This window comes from Xiphophorus maculatus, chromosome 2, assembly GCF_002775205.1.
Source record: "Xiphophorus maculatus strain JP 163 A chromosome 2, X_maculatus-5.0-male, whole genome shotgun sequence".
Classification (NCBI taxonomy): domain Eukaryota; kingdom Metazoa; phylum Chordata; class Actinopteri; order Cyprinodontiformes; family Poeciliidae; genus Xiphophorus; species Xiphophorus maculatus.
In genome coordinates this window covers 9,698,645-9,715,227 of record NC_036444.1, presented here as the reverse complement: position 1 = coordinate 9,715,227, position 16,583 = coordinate 9,698,645, and the positions used below count along the sequence as shown (strand labels likewise).

At 37.8% G+C, this 16,583-nt stretch overlaps 1 protein-coding gene across 6 annotated transcripts in view; it reads left to right on the top strand.

Annotated features, from left to right (window-relative positions):
- The first annotated feature begins 203 nt into the window (after positions 1-203).
- scaper (S-phase cyclin A associated protein in the ER) overlaps positions 204-16,583 on the top strand; it is a 64,936-nt gene continuing 48,556 nt past the window's right edge. Inside the window, exons 1-13 of one of the 6 annotated variants that reach the window (XM_023347304.1) lie at positions 205-534; positions 5,206-5,323; positions 7,398-7,474; positions 7,718-7,915; positions 10,703-10,803; positions 11,255-11,371; positions 11,882-12,009; positions 12,083-12,162; positions 12,238-12,369; positions 14,259-14,612; positions 15,624-15,791; positions 15,907-15,970; positions 16,051-16,168. In XM_023347304.1, the coding sequence (XP_023203072.1) occupies positions 367-534; positions 5,206-5,323; positions 7,398-7,474; positions 7,718-7,915; positions 10,703-10,803; positions 11,255-11,371; positions 11,882-12,009; positions 12,083-12,162; positions 12,238-12,369; positions 14,259-14,612; positions 15,624-15,791; positions 15,907-15,970; positions 16,051-16,168 (1,823 nt within the window). In that variant the 5' untranslated portion in view covers positions 205-366. Of the gene's footprint in view, positions 535-2,498; positions 2,920-5,205; positions 5,324-7,397; positions 7,475-7,717; positions 7,916-10,702; positions 10,804-11,254; positions 11,372-11,881; positions 12,010-12,082; positions 12,370-14,258; positions 14,613-15,623; positions 15,792-15,906; positions 15,971-16,050; positions 16,169-16,583 lie in introns of those variants that run through there. The other 5 variants (XM_023347296.1, XM_023347292.1, XM_023347310.1 and 2 more) reach the window with 5 other exon arrangements.

Genomic DNA, 16,583 nt, shown 5'->3' with positions numbered 1-16,583 from the left:
TGAAAACAAATTCATGTTGTAAACTCAACCAACCGTCCGTAGATGTCCCGCCTGATCTCACTGGTTGCCATGGCAGACAATGCAAAGTCCCGCCCATCAAAATATGTACCACCCATTAACCTACGTTATACTGTACGTGACTGGCTGTTGCTTGTGCCGTTGCCAGGTTACTGTAATTTCATTGGAGAATTTTGGCGTCAGTCACAGAAATGAACTCAACGCGTTTACTGCTACCACTCGAGTAGGTTGTCCTTAATGTCATGTATTTATCTGACATGTTTTTTCCATCACCACTGACCAGAAGACAACTTTGCATTCGAGCGTTCATTACCGACAAACACTAAGGACTGAAGTTGAGGCGGGCCGATGTCTAAAGACAACCGCCATGATGGGAGACGGCGTGGCGCTGGCCAGCACCGTCTCGGCCCGAGAGTTAGCCAAGGTGTTGACGGGAGGGAAAGGTCTGGGAGCAACAGCTCTGGCTCCTCGCACGGAGGAGGCAAAAGCAAAAGTACATCCACGCTTTCATCTAAGGTATGTATAAAGCAGCAACTTTGCTCATAAGGAAACATTAAAGGCTCAAATGAACAGTTGCTTTGCTGCACCGAGACATGCTAGGTTAGCTTACATGTCTGGGATGGGCTTACTTACCTTTTAGTAGGTGTTCTACCTTCAAAAAAGTAGTTCCCTTTGAACTTTCCCTTTCGAAACAGCAGCGCCAGTATTTTAACCAAATGTTGTCTGTTGTTTAATTATGTAAAACTTGCTCATACATGTGGGAATGTAGCTGAAAATAATTATTGTCCTTGTAAAATAGAGACATGTGAGTAAAACCAGTAACCCACCCATTGGCTCATTGTTTTCTTTTGCACTGTTCTACTGTAGTTATGGCTACTGAAGATGAAGACTTGCGTTGCTTCTATCTAACAAGTTTGATATTTTCAGAATAGCTATGTCTCTTATGAATCTATTTGAAAAACATCAAGCATGAAATTGGTAAAAGTAAAATATTTATTTATTTTTGTCTTTTTTGTCTTTGATTAAACGCAGGTACACTAGAATAATACTTGATGTATAAGCACATCAAAACAGATAAACTAGCACTTTAGTATACCTAGCACAAACTCCCCCCCCCACAATAATCCTGCATAAAATCACAATTTTGTTGTCTATTAAACATTTAGATATATATTTGATTTATTTTAGGCTCTCGTATCACAAGGCAATAAAGCTACTTTTTTTCAGCGCTTCAACGACAACATATTAAACACAGTCCTTTTGAAAATAATGTATGGAGCATAACTGAATTCAAAACCAAAAATCTTGTTCAAAAATCTTATGGATCTTATGTTGAAAAATATTATGTTGTGTTTTGGTCAACTAAAACAAATGCTTCTTCATGTATGCAGTGCACTCAGATTTTATGACATTGTCACATGGGAATGCTACACAGTTTGATGATGATACAGGATTTACAGCTCGTTATCAAAGACGCCAACTCAGTTACACATCAGATTTTTATGAGCATCATTTCCAACTTAGGACATCATCGTCTTAAAGTCATGTGGGGCTTAACTTTGCTGCATCTTTTCTGATCAACGAAATGCCCTTAAAGTCTACTGCTAATAAGATACCTTGTGGGCAAATAGGTTTGACCAAACGACTAGCTTTGCCTTCCCGCAGGCAAACCATAAAAGCAACTTTGGCTAATTTAATGCACTAATATTATCCTAACATGAAACATAACTTACTGTTAACTTCTCAATTGTTCAGAGCTTGCAAACAGAACAGTGAGAGTTCAGACATAACATGTGAACTTCTGTTGTGTCACTGTTGAAGAATTTGAGGTCTTGTTTTTTATTTGGATGTCATGTCAGAGCCAAACATGAGTAATTTTTTTTAACAATTTAAAATCTGTGAAGAAAGTGTCTTGCATTTCCAAGAAGCCCCTTGGACTACATAAAATCCCGTTAAATCAATTGGCAACCAAAGTCTATGTTTTAATCCAAGTATAATTTTATTATCTTTGCAAAATAAATTCATGTACATTGTATATTGTTTTCTACATGTTTAATAAGAAAAAGTACAAGGGCCTCAATTTTCAGCTTGTTGATGTGCAAAGCTTTAAAGACAGACCTCAAATGATTCTCAACAGAATGTGGTTCTACAAAGGATTAAGTGGGGGAGATTGAATACAAGTGTACTGCACACATTTTTCAGAAAAAAAAGAAACATCTTTTTCCATCCTTTTTAACTTTTCTGATGTTTTGCACGTTGGAGTCATCACACCCATAGGATGCAGAGCATCCCTCTGTGGATAATATGTTTTGTTAACTCACCCTAACAGAGCCCTGTTAGTGTCACCCTGCAGTTGTACTCTTATCCCTCGGGCAGAGGGGGCAGGCTCGCTGCATGCACATGACTGCGCAGCGCTGTGGCAGAAGGAGAGTGAGAGACGTGAAGCAGAGATAGCGGGGGATCTGATGCAGAGCTGGGAGCGAAGACGAGGGGAGCTGTAAACATAGGAAGCTGCATACAGTAGCTAGTAGAGGAGACTGGCAGACAACAAGTCAGGCCTGAGAAGTGGCTGCTAACTCAGCAGAGTGCCGAGGGCTCAGGCTAGATTATTGAAAGACAGCTCTGGACAGAATAGTGGAAGGGGAAGGAAGGAGTGATGGGCCATTCTCTGCTTGTCTCTCTCAATCACCTTTGATAGAGGAGTTGGCACAGCTGGGCAAGATGATATAGCAGAGTGGACTACACAGTGGGCGTCTATTTTGGTCCTGCTGTCAGACAACGATGTCACCTTGGACAAATGGCAGTGCCGGTTAGAAGGAACAGGTTGCATGGAATGGGCTACTAAGTATGTCAGGAGTGGATAAAGACGAGGAACCCGCTCACAGACTCTACTTCTACTCTGTATGTATGATCTAATGTTTTTATTCCCATGTTTTGCTAATGAGTCAGTGCTCCCTTTCTGTTCATGCTTATGTCTGTTTGTGGGTCTTGCCAAGAGGGAAACCTGACACTTGCCCCTTACTCAGCACTGTCTTGAAATTAAACAGGCGGTGTAGTGCATGGCAGTGGACACCCTGGCCAAGTAAGATAACAGTAGTTAGACACTAAAGTGTTTATCTGCTCTGCAGGCCAGGTGACAGCTTGCATACAGCTTATTAAGTAGTCATTAAGTGGATCACAACAATGTTGTTGCAAGGCTCTTTGTTTACCTCGGCTATTGCACAGGTGTTTAGGAGTTGTGAGTAGGTACAGTATTCTTAAAGAGACTTTCATCTACTGGCGGTCCAGGTTTGAGTGTAAACCTGTTCTCCCTACATGACAACTTTTTCATGTTTTACTGTCCAGTTCTTTGATGTTCTTTTATGTCTTTGTAGTGTCTTTCTAGTTACCAGAATAAAGCCCAGGCCACGCCATTTGACAAGTAAAGAATTTTGCTCACCAAAAGTAGGTCAGCTGGCCATCTCCCTTAGGGACGTTAAATACTATCAGACATTTGCACGCATGCTGTTTCTGCATGTGTATCGCCAAATGAGTCATGTTGATATGTATTCTGGTAGGTTTAAATGAAGTGGCATGTTGCATTACATCATGCCAAGTTAATGCTTGTTTTCTCACATCTTCAGATATAACTGAACATATCTGGGGGTTTTTTTTGTTTTTTTTTTTTTACATAAACCAGAAGAAGAATTGTTTCCTTCTGTGCAGCAACAGTCTGTTTGAGAGGCAGCCAAGTAAAGACACAGTTTGTTCCATGACTCATGTACGTAGTTAAGTGGAGAACAGCTTCTCATTTTAACTAAGCTTATTTCAGGTGGTGGTTATAGCTCAACTATAAAACGACATGAAAATTAATTCCTTTGATTTTGATTTCACACAAGTCAAAGTATAGATTCAATAATTTAGAGGAAGTGCAGGAGTGGTACAGGCATTTCTGTGAGGAGGATAAACACAAGAAGGAAAGATCCAAACTGAAAGGCCTTGTGCTGTTTCTTCGTTATCTCCCTCCTTAAAAGCGGATTATTTCATATAAACAAGTATTATTTTTATGACATTTCTCTATGTGGCGGTGATTTTGGGAGTTGCTGATCCAATGTTTTATCACAGACCATATTGATGTGTCTGTGATAAAGGGTGCAAAATCTGACTATGTTTTTTGGGGGGAGGGTTTGTTGTGTTTTTTTTTAGTTCATAGGATTTTTTGACTCGAGTTTGCAGTCAGGTTCACTGATGCATATTCAATGTGTAGGTCAACCGTGATGCTCACTGAGCACAGAGTGTGTTTAAAGCCTCTGCCTCTAGCTGTTTCTTGTCATGGTCTGTGCCATTAAACCTCACCCCTATGCTTATTATGTTACAATGTTGTGTCTTCAGTTCTGGTTCAAACATTAGCAAGCACGGGTCAACGATTGGAACAATATTTTCTAATATACTTTTATTTGAAAATACTAAAAATGCATCAATTTCACAGTAACCTTTTACATCATTAATCCTCCCCCCAACTGATGCCCATTAAAAGCAATAAAGTACTTGTGTAAGGTTGTGTAACTTTGTGTGCATCAATGTTTGAAGACCTGAAGACATTCTGCTGCTGTGTATATTTCAACTGTTCAAAATCTGTGTGCAGGATATCTTAAAACGGAGGTAACCATAGCAACACTATTCATTTCAGGATGTGCCCTAGGCTAAAACTGGAGTTTAAAGTTGTTTAATGATTTACCAGTCTGAATTCTCAATTTTTTGTTTTTAATTTTGAAGAATTGTAGAAATATGGACTATCTGTCAAATGTTTTAAATAACCTAAATATATTTTTTTCTGTATCAACCATAATGTCCTCTGAAACACCCTACCCCTCCTGTTTTGGTGACCATTAACATGATTTAAATATTTGTTGTGTGTTATGATCACTTAGTTAAAGCGAGTATACGTTTCAAGATCTTGTGAAAAACTACAACAACTCCAGACATAAAAGTTTTGTGAGATCTTGAGTTACTCGTGTGTGATCCTGTAAAACATGTTCTTCTTAATAAGAATGTGTAGCTCAAGTGAAATGTATATATTTTACCAACAACAAAATTGTTGAAATTGGTGACATTTTAGCACTACAATGCTCTTAAGCATGTCTCAGTATGTGGAAAACTAATTGACCAGGGGAAAATTTGTAGTAAGTTTTTCTCTCTGTCCTGCAGACCTCCTTTCAGCGTTCCAACAGCCACGACAAAGTGCGAAAAATAGTCGCAGAAGAGGGTCGCACTGCTCGGAATTTGATCGCCTGGAGTGTCCCTTTGGAGACCAAAGAGGAGGAAGGTCGGTAACTGCATGCAAAACAAAATTTTCACCAATAAAATTATTCATGTGCAGGGGGTGTCACTAATTGGTTTATTTGTGTTTAGGTATTCTTTAGTGAATGCCAAATGTTTAGTTATTTATTTTTAGTATCCTGCTGATTTTACATAAAGCTCAATGTTGGATGGATGCAGTGTATGTTGGGGATTTTTCAAACTGTTCACTGGGCAGCTGAAATGAAAGCCAAATGTAGCTTTTTTTTCAGCTGCAGACTTGGAGTCAGGATTTCCGAGAAGTTGTCAGAGAAAATCCCTGGTATTACTTTTATTACTGAGGAGGGCAGGATGAGGAGATGCAGCTCTGAGAATGTAGAGTTCATAAAATCATTGAGGTTTTTAGAGTTTACACTGCACCTGTACAATGTTTGCAGTCCAGTCTTCTTAGAAGGGAGCAGATTGACAGTTGGTTTATTACCAGAACTTGAAAAGATGGAACTGCGACTCATTAAGTAATTGCTGAGTTAATACACACACTCTCCATTATGTTTGTGTGATTTCCTCTGATTGAATGCATCATGAGGTCACTCGTGAGGGTTACTCTTTGTCTTTGACACAATAGCATAATAATAATAATTCCTTTTAATTATTTTTGTTTTTTTGTCGTACATTAAAAGTGCCCGACAGCACAAGGTCTTCTGCACTTTACTCTGACTGTTTATATATGCTAACATCCTGCTTGTTGTAATGCTTTGAGGTTTGTTTGCTGTGGACATGCAGCAATTTATCCCACTTTCCAGATTGATATGTCTATTGACATAAACTAATTAAAGCTACACTATATATTCAGTTGCAGTGTTCATTAAAGTTTTGATTAGTGCAATATAGTAATCCAAAAGGACTGCCTACATGAAATATGAGGTGGGATATTATATTTAATGTGCTGTTTGTTTATTCACTCTTTGCTTGTCAGGAAAATATTTGCCGAGTTGAAAGGCCTTTTACTACCAAGGCCAACATCTGATTTGTGTCTTTGTGGCTGGGTGGCTAAAGCTTATGGAGCGTGGTATGAAAACGATGATTTGAGCCAGAATTTCCTAAGACAGCTGCAAATTTACAGCAATATTGCTTGCATACATAAGCAGAGAGCACTGATTAAAGCATGAGAATTAAAACTATTTATTTTAAAATTACTGTATTAGGAGACTTTTTATTTTATTTTCAGCCTCTCAACAGTAAAATGACTGTAAAAAAAATGACAATATTTTTCCTCACCGTTTTAGAAACTACAGTTAATTCAGCTGCACATCAATGCATAAATATTTTGCCTTCATTAAGTAACTTACAGTTAAGTGCTACGTTGTATCCTTTCTTAACCCTCTGCTCATATTTTAGAGAGTTTTAATATTTTTTTCAGACTTCTGTTAGCTTTTTTTTTACAATCTCTCCAAATAAATGGCTTATTTATAAATCAAAGTTGCAAGGTGTCTGTAGAAAGCTTTTTAAAAAGATGTTTAATCATATTTTTAAGACTTGAATAATACGGTCAGAATTTGGGAATAGCTGAGAGACTTCTGGACTTTAGTCCATCTGACACAGAAAGATCCACTCAGAATTTTCTGACATCCTTCCAGCGCTTTAAGTATGTTCAGAGGAAGAATTGATTTACCACCAGTTATTAAATTCTACTTTAATATATTATACGTATTTTGGATGTGAAGTTTGTCTCTGTTTGCTTAGTTTTTCTGTTACATTTTAGTTGATGTCAACATTTTTTTTTGTTGCCGAGGGAAAAGCTTAATGAGGTGTCTGGTTGATTTTATTGTTTAAAAATATGACCTTAACATTTCTGGATTAGTTGGATAGCTGCAAAATGTATTCTTGGCCCTTTTGTTTAGATTTGTATTCATAATTTTCTTTTGTTCTTAATTTTGAGAATTACATTTTTGGAGCATTGGTTGGCATGACCATATTCATGCTTTGGTCATCGTTGATTTGTGACAGTTTCATTGGATTAATGCAAACATATTGACAGTTAACATATATTTTTTTTAGAAAGTAAATAAGGCTCATTATCTGTCTACTTTCATCCCTTAAAGCAAAATCCAAAGGCTGTGCCAGCAGCTGTTCAAAGCCTCAAAGGGTCAACGCTGGACAACCGAAGAATAAAAAACAGGTTAGAATATCATCTTGTTCCAGTAGAGGGCCCTCTTCACCAACAATTTGTCATTTTCTTTTACATCAGATCAACTCCCTGGTTTACAATGTATGAGTAAATCCATACATTTGTATAGAGATGACTAACATGCATTAGTCATCTCAGTCTTTATATAAAAGGATTTAGCATATACATAATCTAAGGTAAAAAAGGTTAATGCCAGAAGGGTTTGTGTTTCCATTATATTCTGTTTGTGCACAGAATGCTGGTGTGGAAAGTAAGAGCACATCTGGAACCGTATTGGACAAGGGTACTGACAAGAGCCCCACCAAAGCCAGACAGCCCCGCAAAGTGGACCTGCGTGCTCGATACTGGGCATTCCTCTTCGACAACCTGCGTCGGGCAGTGGATGAGATTTACGTCACATGCGAATCTGATCAAAGTGTCTTAGAATGCAAGGTTAGTCTCATTCATTCATTCATCATAATCTTGGCTTTCCCAAATTGTTGAAAGCCATAGTGTAATATTGTTGTACATTGCCTTCTGAAATTGAAGAAATAAAAAAAAAAAAATCTTTCTCTCTCACGTGTGGCCCTTAGAAAATATAATAGGTGACCTTAACAGACAGAAAACGGGAATGATTTAGTCTGATTGTGTGTCAGTTAGCAAAAAGTGTTTTTGTATCTTTTTCTACAATATATGCAATGTTTTTGGTTTCTAGTGGTTAGTTGTTTATTTTTGTCTTAATAAAAAAGTGTGCTAGTTAGAAATTTTAAGTTCTGATGCAAAGATCATTTGGTCACAACATTTCTTATTTAAATTTTACATTCCTATTCATACTTGCTTATGGCACAGGGATTCTGACGTTTTGTTTAGATAGTTACTGCACATTCATATTATGTGCAGTAACTATATAATATATAATATTTTTAGTGTTTCTTTTTGAAATGCATCTTCTGAAACAGGAGTTGGCTGTTTTAGCTCCACAGATAAAAGATAAAAAATTTTTAGATAAAATTAACAACTTTAACTAAATATTTTTTTTCTTGATGCGTTGGGATGGTTTTCATGGAACCTGTGCTGTTAGTTGTTCCTGTAGGACATTTTGACATGACAATACATGTCCACCATGCTGCATTATGCTGAACATGGTTCTGATGACGGCGCTGGTCCATTCCAAACCCCGGTTCCCCACGGTGGGCTTGGCTCGGTGTCAGTGCCACAGCACAGTACCCGGTGGTGCGATAACCATGCTGTCTGTTGTCCTGTGTCAGAAGACAAGTTGCTTGGTGTGTGTCCTGTTTTTATTTTTTTATTTTTTTTCCCCCTCTATCCATACCCCACTCTCTCACTCGCTACTTTCTAATGCTGGCTAATGGGCATGAAGTGTTGTTGCTGGTCATAATCCCCTATCCCACCCAGCTTGGGCTTAATGGACACTGATAAATGATGGAGTCAACTGGAGAGGAAACAGAGTGCTTTGATTACCCCCAGCGACAATCCCCTGGTGGAGCGGCGAGCTGTCTGTGTTGTATGCACTTACAAAAACAGCTCACCATTTTCCACCTAAAACTCTATGAACATTATCATTGAAGGGAAGTGATGCCTAATTATCCGCTAAGGCAGTGTTACTGTAATATATGACATAATTTCATGTAAGCACTCTTTACTGACCTAATAGAAATTGCTTTCTGTGTCAAATGAAAATTGTTTTCTGAGCAGACGGGATGATATGTTTTTCTTAATAATGCTCTTCTTAACCAAGAGCAGAATGGAGACTCTGACTCTCTAACAGGATAAATGGTCACCAGTTGTTTCTTATAAACGTATTATATGTTTAAATAGTTTCTGTTTATACACCACTTTGATTGCTTCCCACCTGCTTATATTATCAAGAATATAAGCAGTTCCCTTCCCATGTTGTCATTCATTACCAAATGAACACCATAGCGGACTGTGATGGTTGACCAGTGCTAATCAGCAGGCACACTGCTATACGCATCTTTCACCGGATTGACTTGTCTATTAACTAAAAGCACCATGAAGCTTTACTCTCAATTACCACTCCCTTCATGCTACACATCAATCAGTTGTGTCTGTTTCATTGCAGCTCTGGAAAAAAGCTTCTCACAGGCCACCACATCTGCAAAAGCAATGCTGCAATTCAGTCCAAGTGCAAATAACCATTTGTTGTAAAGGATGTAAAGGATTGGCATGCTGCTCTGGTCTTCGTTAGCGCTTTCCTGTGAAGTGTTTGTCTTTACATAGCTCTTGTTATCAAGCAAACCTATATTAACTTCCTATGGCTGTGCCTGTTACTTAATATTGATCAACCAAATGGGGTCGCCTTGCTATATGATGGCTTACATGTTTTTAAGTAATTATTTGAAACAGGTTTTTATAATTGTGAAATCTCATAAAATAGAGTTAAGGTGAAGCTAGATTTACTGGCTTTAAGTTAAAGGCTTTCTGTAAGTCATCAAAAGTCTTGTATGTAATGGGTATATTTTTTTCATTTAAAATGTATGTTAAATATGGCAAGATTTTTAAAATCATGTCTTCAGATTCAAACATGACGAAATTAGATAATAAAAGACTAGAGCATGATTTTACTTTTTTTTTTAAAAATCAAAGCACAGAAACTTTGCTGTCGTCTATAAGGTAGATCGTCCTCATTGCTGTTCAATTCTCAGGAGTTGGTTTCTTCCTTTTAAGGTAGCTTCATATGCTAGCTTTTGGGTGGCCAGAGAGCCCTTTAGGTGGAAATTGTTATTGTTGTTTATATATTTTTTTAAACTAAAAAAGATCAATAAAATTAAGTGTGGCAAACGGTCTGAGATGGATTGTACTTAAGGTATTATATTGCAGCATATGTATTTCATGTATGTGATCCAATGTTATTTTGTCTAAATTCTTAGGTGTATAGCTTCTGTAAGGATTATGTTCTTGCCCAGAAGAAAATGTCACAGGGTTGTTTTTTACTTTTCAACAAAAATCCTTGTTTATGTTTTGCTTTAACAGCTTTCATAGCTTTCAAAGTTAATCAGTATTGGCAGATCAGATACTGACAAATCATGAAATGTTTTCCTTTTTATTAAATCCTTCAAAGTTGGTGCATTTCCCCATATTTAATCAGTAAATGCTACTTTGAAACCTTTCAGACTTTACTAGTTTTTAATTCTCTGATTACTATTTGGTGCATCTGAGTAATATCAACTTTTGTCCTTGATCTTTAATATTTTTTAGGAGGTGTTGATGATGTTGGACAACTATGTTCGGGATTTCAAAGCACTCATAGACTGGATTCAGCTTCAGGAAAAATTGGAGAAAACAGATGCCCAGAATAGGCGAGTATTTTTTGTTTGTTTTTTTAATTAATTTTATTTACCGTTGATTTCTGTCCTTATTTGTTTCCAAGTCTCACTCAATCCTTCTGCTAAGCTGTTCTCAGCAATGAGACGGGAAGTGCGGGTGTCTGCTCTATGGCTTTGAGTCACAAACAGAAAAGATCAATAGTCTTGGCTTTAATTCAAAGGGATCCATGAGTTTATTGGCTTCTCTTTAACACAGTGACCGCTGCAGTCATAAATTGACTAAGAAATTAAATTCCAAGTGCCGCCTCCCTATTTGTCCATATAAAGTGTACTGTTAATCAATAGGGCAATCTCAAACTTTTGCATGTTTTTGGCAATTATTAGCTATTCAGCTTTTATACATATAATGTGAGGCAGGTCTATGCATATGGATTTACAATGAATCAGGAAATTTCAAATAAAGCATCTCGTTAAAATTGTGCAGACCGACTTCTTTAGCGTGGGAGGTGCGAAAGATGTCCCCTGGACGCCATGTAATGCCAAGTCCCACTGCAGACAGAATAGTACCATCTTCAGGTACACGTCGCACCCTAAACTTTGGGTAAGCATACTATTTTCTTTTAAGCATTTGTTTTTGACAATGTGTTTTTTATTTTTTAGATTGCACTGTGAATTTGATGATATTCGAAAGAGCAAACAGTGTGTAGCAAATAGGCTGACGATTATTGAGGTATTGGTTTAATGTGATTTGTTGAGGCTCTCACTCTTCACTCACAGAATTAGTGAAAAGGTGTAGAGGAAAGCGTCGGTTAAAGACTGCTGAAGCATTGGTTCAATATGTGCACTGCTTTGTAATCTGATGCTGCAGGAAATGGATATTGATCATGACAGAGCCCTGTTGTATAATCCAGTTCTATGCTAGCTCACACTAGAGCCTACAGGGAGGGGTAGACGGACAATCTTTTGTAGTTTGAAGTGTTTTTCAGGGTCTTACCAATAAAAGCTTTGTTTTTAAGTCAATTTTACCTCCATGTTGATATTTGGTTGACCGCTTACATTGCCTTTTTTTTTTTTTACATTTTTGTTTATATGTGTCTCTGATCTTCATTAGTAGTACTCCACCAGCTCTGGCCGCCGCTCGGCTCTCCCACACAGGGCCCAGCTGGGCGGACAGAGTAAAGTGCACTCAGGCCACCCACAGCACCAGTCAACCAACCACATTCCCAGCAGAAAAACCCAGTAAGAAACAACTCAAAAGCCAACTCCACCCTACTGTCAAAAAAAAGTATTTATTAACCCCCCCTCCCCCCAGGTAAAAAAGATGCAGAAGGCTGGGAGACGGTGCAGCGGGGACGGACTGCCAAACCCCGCTCTGCTTCCATGGTTGCCAAGGTCAGTCCTGTCTTGGCCCATGTCCCCGCTAAGCAGGACAGCGCCAAGTGTAATCGGTCACATCTACCACCACAGGAACAGCCACAGCGCCGTCCTGTGTGTCCCTCGGACAAGGACATGACCCAAACTGACTTCAGGCAGCAAGTTACTGAGGAGCCTGTCCCAGTGGAGGAGGTTGAACATCCACAAAATGGACACATAATGGAGGTACTAATGTTGAGTACCGCATGACATCTCTCTGCTAGAACAGTCCCTGGATATCAATTATTCACATGGAGCAGTGTAACATTAGCTCATTTTATCAGCCGCATTTGTTTTTGTTTTGGGCTCTGAGATATTAATAGGCAGAGCGTCCAGACGGGCCTGTCAGCTTTGAAGCGATTGATTGTACATTTTAGAAGCAGAAAGACTTGTTTTCATTCTCATGAATAAAAGCTGACAACACCTCAAACACACTTGGTAAGGGTGTGTTATAACCTTTGGTTGTTGTAAAATACAAATCTGTATATTAGTCTACCAGTTCAGTTTGTCTCCGATGACCAGAGCATGATTAGTAGACATGGGCTGGGAGGAGATTGTCACCATATGATAACCTTAAGTTAAAAATGCAGTATAATGATTTATATTTATTAATGCAATATCTGAAAAGAAAAATCAATAACATGATCTATTGCTTTTATTTAAACCTAAAAGCAACAATTACTCCTAGCACTACAGATCTTTTAACATTGATTTTGACAATTATAATAATGCTTTCTACAACATGTATTCATTATTTTGATACATAGACTTATCACTTAAATAAACTTTATTTGCAGGACATTTTTCATGCAGATGTATTTAACACAAAGTGCTGTAAGAAGCGTAAAAAGAGATGAACCGTTCAGTATAAACTCCCCAAACTAGGACAAAGGTTTATCAGTTAAAGGATGATGAAGTGAGAAACTGAAATCATTTAGTGAGGAAACAATAAATAAACATAAAAACTAGCAAAGACTAAACATTATAAAAACCTAAACCCTAATAAACTTGCAAGCATTTTATTAGAGTTTTCACATGAAAAAGTATTGAATAACCACAAAACCTTTTTAATATTGCTCAATGAAACAAATATTGCAAAACATAAGTGATAATTGACTAACTAAAAACTGAAGGACATTAGTTTGAACAGGTAAAGGTTTAAGAACAGGTAAAGGTAAAAGGCAATTTCATACATTTTGCTGTTTTTTCAATTTTTTTTTATTAAAGATCTGATTAATATAACAATTGGTTCTACATATTATAGAAGTGAGTACTTAAACTATTGCATTGGACTGAGAGAGAAAATAGTTTTGTTAAGTTGTTAATGTGGCTTGTGTAACTTAATTTGGAATCTGATGCGATGCAGAGGTTTTCGACCTGATCTGCAGAGATTATGGCCAGTTGAAATGTGTTTTTTCTGAGAGGCTGCTCATTCTGCTTTTTAATTGAATTGCACGATATTAGCTGGTTAGTCAGGTTATCTTCCCAGTTAGTGCCTGCAGTCGACATGCCACTCGTACCTCGTATATCAGTTTTAAAAACCATTGCCTTTATGAAAACGATGAGGAGTTTTCATAAAGGAAGTGAAGGAGCACTGTATTTATTATTTTGATACTTAGACTCTTAAACTGATACATAAACTTTATTCGCAGGACATTTTTCATGCAGATGTATTTAACATAAAGTGCTTTTTCCTTTTCTTTTTTTTTAATGGCTGAAAATATTGCCAAACAATTGAAATATTTTTTTAGTGTCAGCAAATGGAAGTTTTTTTTTGGTCAACTATAGAAAAATCCGATTAAATCAGCACTTTGCCATCTGATTAAAGTTGCTTCCAACTCGAGAAATATTGTGATGTAAAGTTTAAGAACATTATAGAACCTCAGGATATCTTGACAGTGGTGACTGGCCCATGTCTAAAAGCATGTTAGTTCAGCTTCCCTGCATGATTTTGCTTTCTTGTATGTGGTTGATTACAAATGATTTGTTTTAGTTTTACATCATCATAATGAACTGGATGAAAAAAAATGCATGTCTTTAATTCAGTTTGTGTGTTTGTGTGACTGTTGGTGCAGCCTCCAGCAGAGCCTATACAACACTCAGAGCACTGTGTCGACGCACCCTGTGAAGACGTGTCTCCCCCTGTAGCATCACTTGTCCCATTCCAGGCCACAGAGTGCCCCCAGTCCAAAGCCCCAGTCCCACCAACAGACTCTATTACTATGTCAATCCCAGTCTGTGCTCAGACCATTACAGCATCCGTCGACCTGCACCAGACGAATGGGCTCAGTAGTATGTTGGCCTCTGGGGACGCTGGAGCTGAGGGGGGCGCGTCACAGGGCATGACAACATCTGCTCCAGGACGGGCCGAGGCTCCCATGGCAGCGGTGAAACTGGAGAGTGTGCTGGACCCCACAGAGCTTTCTACTGTGAGTGCTGAGAGATGGAGGAGCAGAGGGAGGGGATGGCTGAGAGGGCAGAGATCCCCTAGGGTTCTTTATCGCCTAAACAAAGTCGGTCTCAAGAAACCTTCAGACCAAAATGTGCAGACATGACCCTGTAGCTCTGTTTAGTGTTGGGATAGCAGCATTCATTGGTAAAAATAGCTGTGACTAGATGGCTTATGTATTACAGAAAGCATTTCAAGACTGTTGGTTAAAATGAATCTCTCAACTTCAAGTAAATGTTTGCATGTTTTTTGGTACATGAGATTCTGCTCCAAATTGTATGCAATTATAATGCAATTGGTGTTAAAAGGCAAGTGTAGTGTCTTTTAGGTCATCATGAGACTAATTTAATATAAAATTAAGAAATCCCAAACCGCCCTGAAGAAACTCCAAAATAAATTATGCCTTTTCCACTTAAGATGGTTTGAAGCTTGTGCTTACCTAGAATTGTGTATTTTCTATTTTTTAACACTCCAATCCTTAAATTAAGATTTAAGTTGCCTCCTTCCACCATCTCTTCACCCTCACTGTTAATGTGCCCTGCATGACTTTTGGATGCTTCCCGACTTGTAATAGTTGTGGTGGTTGTGTGGTATAAACTGTGATTGGATTGAAATGGTATTTTGATTCTTGATGCACGCTCATAAAAGTCATAGCAGAACCTTTAACTGATTTTAAATAGTCCTTTACCTGGTATAATAATAAGAAGTAAATCACTTCCAGTGTATTATGCTTATACCATTGCATGTTTAGTCCTCAAAGATACTTAGAATGAAGCGAAACATGAAACCAATCATACACATTAATCTATAGAAGAGTTTATATTTCTTTTAAAGGTTTTATTTATTCCCAGATATCTTTTATTACTTTTTTTTTGTAAGTTAAATATTTTTTGTAGTCTATTTACCCAGCGTAAAGTGTTTAAGTTTGAACCATGTTACATTTTTAAAGTGGTTAATTTGTTTGTCTAATTGAACTGGTGGATGTGCGCAGCCTCAGTCAATGGCAGAGGTTCTGGCCAAGAAAGAGGAGTTGGCGGACCGGCTGGAGAAGGCCAATGAGGAGGCCATAGCCAGTGCCATCGCTGAAGAGGAGCAGCTGACCAGAGAGATTCAGGCAGAGAATAACGACCTGGAAACTGACAATGAAAGTGATTTTACTGTAAGATTACTCATGCTTTATTTGTTTTACTTCACCATGTTAATTTTTAATCAGAAATTAATTGATTAAAATTAAGAAATTTTGTAAATTGATTAAATACAACTTTCCACCAAAGGCTAACAGTTGTGGGGTTTATGGAGGCAACATCGATTGGAGCGATATGTTGGCTGAATTTGATGGTATGGAATGTAACGTCTGCCATTTTTTTATGCAAGAGTCACAGAGGTCAGTATATTTAAATTGGTTTCCCTTTTTGTAGCTCGAGAATCTTGGCGTCAGAGTACCTCTTGGGGGGATATGGTAGAGGAAGAGCCGGCCCGCCCTCCTGGACATGGAATCCACATGCATGAGAAATTGTCCTCTCCATCACGCAAAAGGTAAAATATTTTTCTTTTACGCAGATTTTCCAAGTGCTGTTTGGTTTAATAAAGTGATTTCCCACAATATTGTTTTGTTCTGCTCTGCCATTTCAAAGTGATCAGATGTAACTACTTAACGTTTGAGAAGCAATTTGACTGTTGTCAGAAACTGTTTGCAAATTATATTTTGTTGTTCAGGGGATTTTAGGACATGAAAGTTCGCTAACCCAGAACTAGTATTTAACTGTTCTGTTTAACTGTAGACAAAACTATTTTTGGTTTTGTCTTCCAAAAATACTATTGTTTAGTTTGTATAGATAAAGTTGAATCATAATTAGTCTAGCAACTTACACACATCAATAAATCTTTGTGACTGGAAGTTAGCTACAACCAATTCTGGAGCTAAACGGACAAAAAATGCAACAGAAGGCAA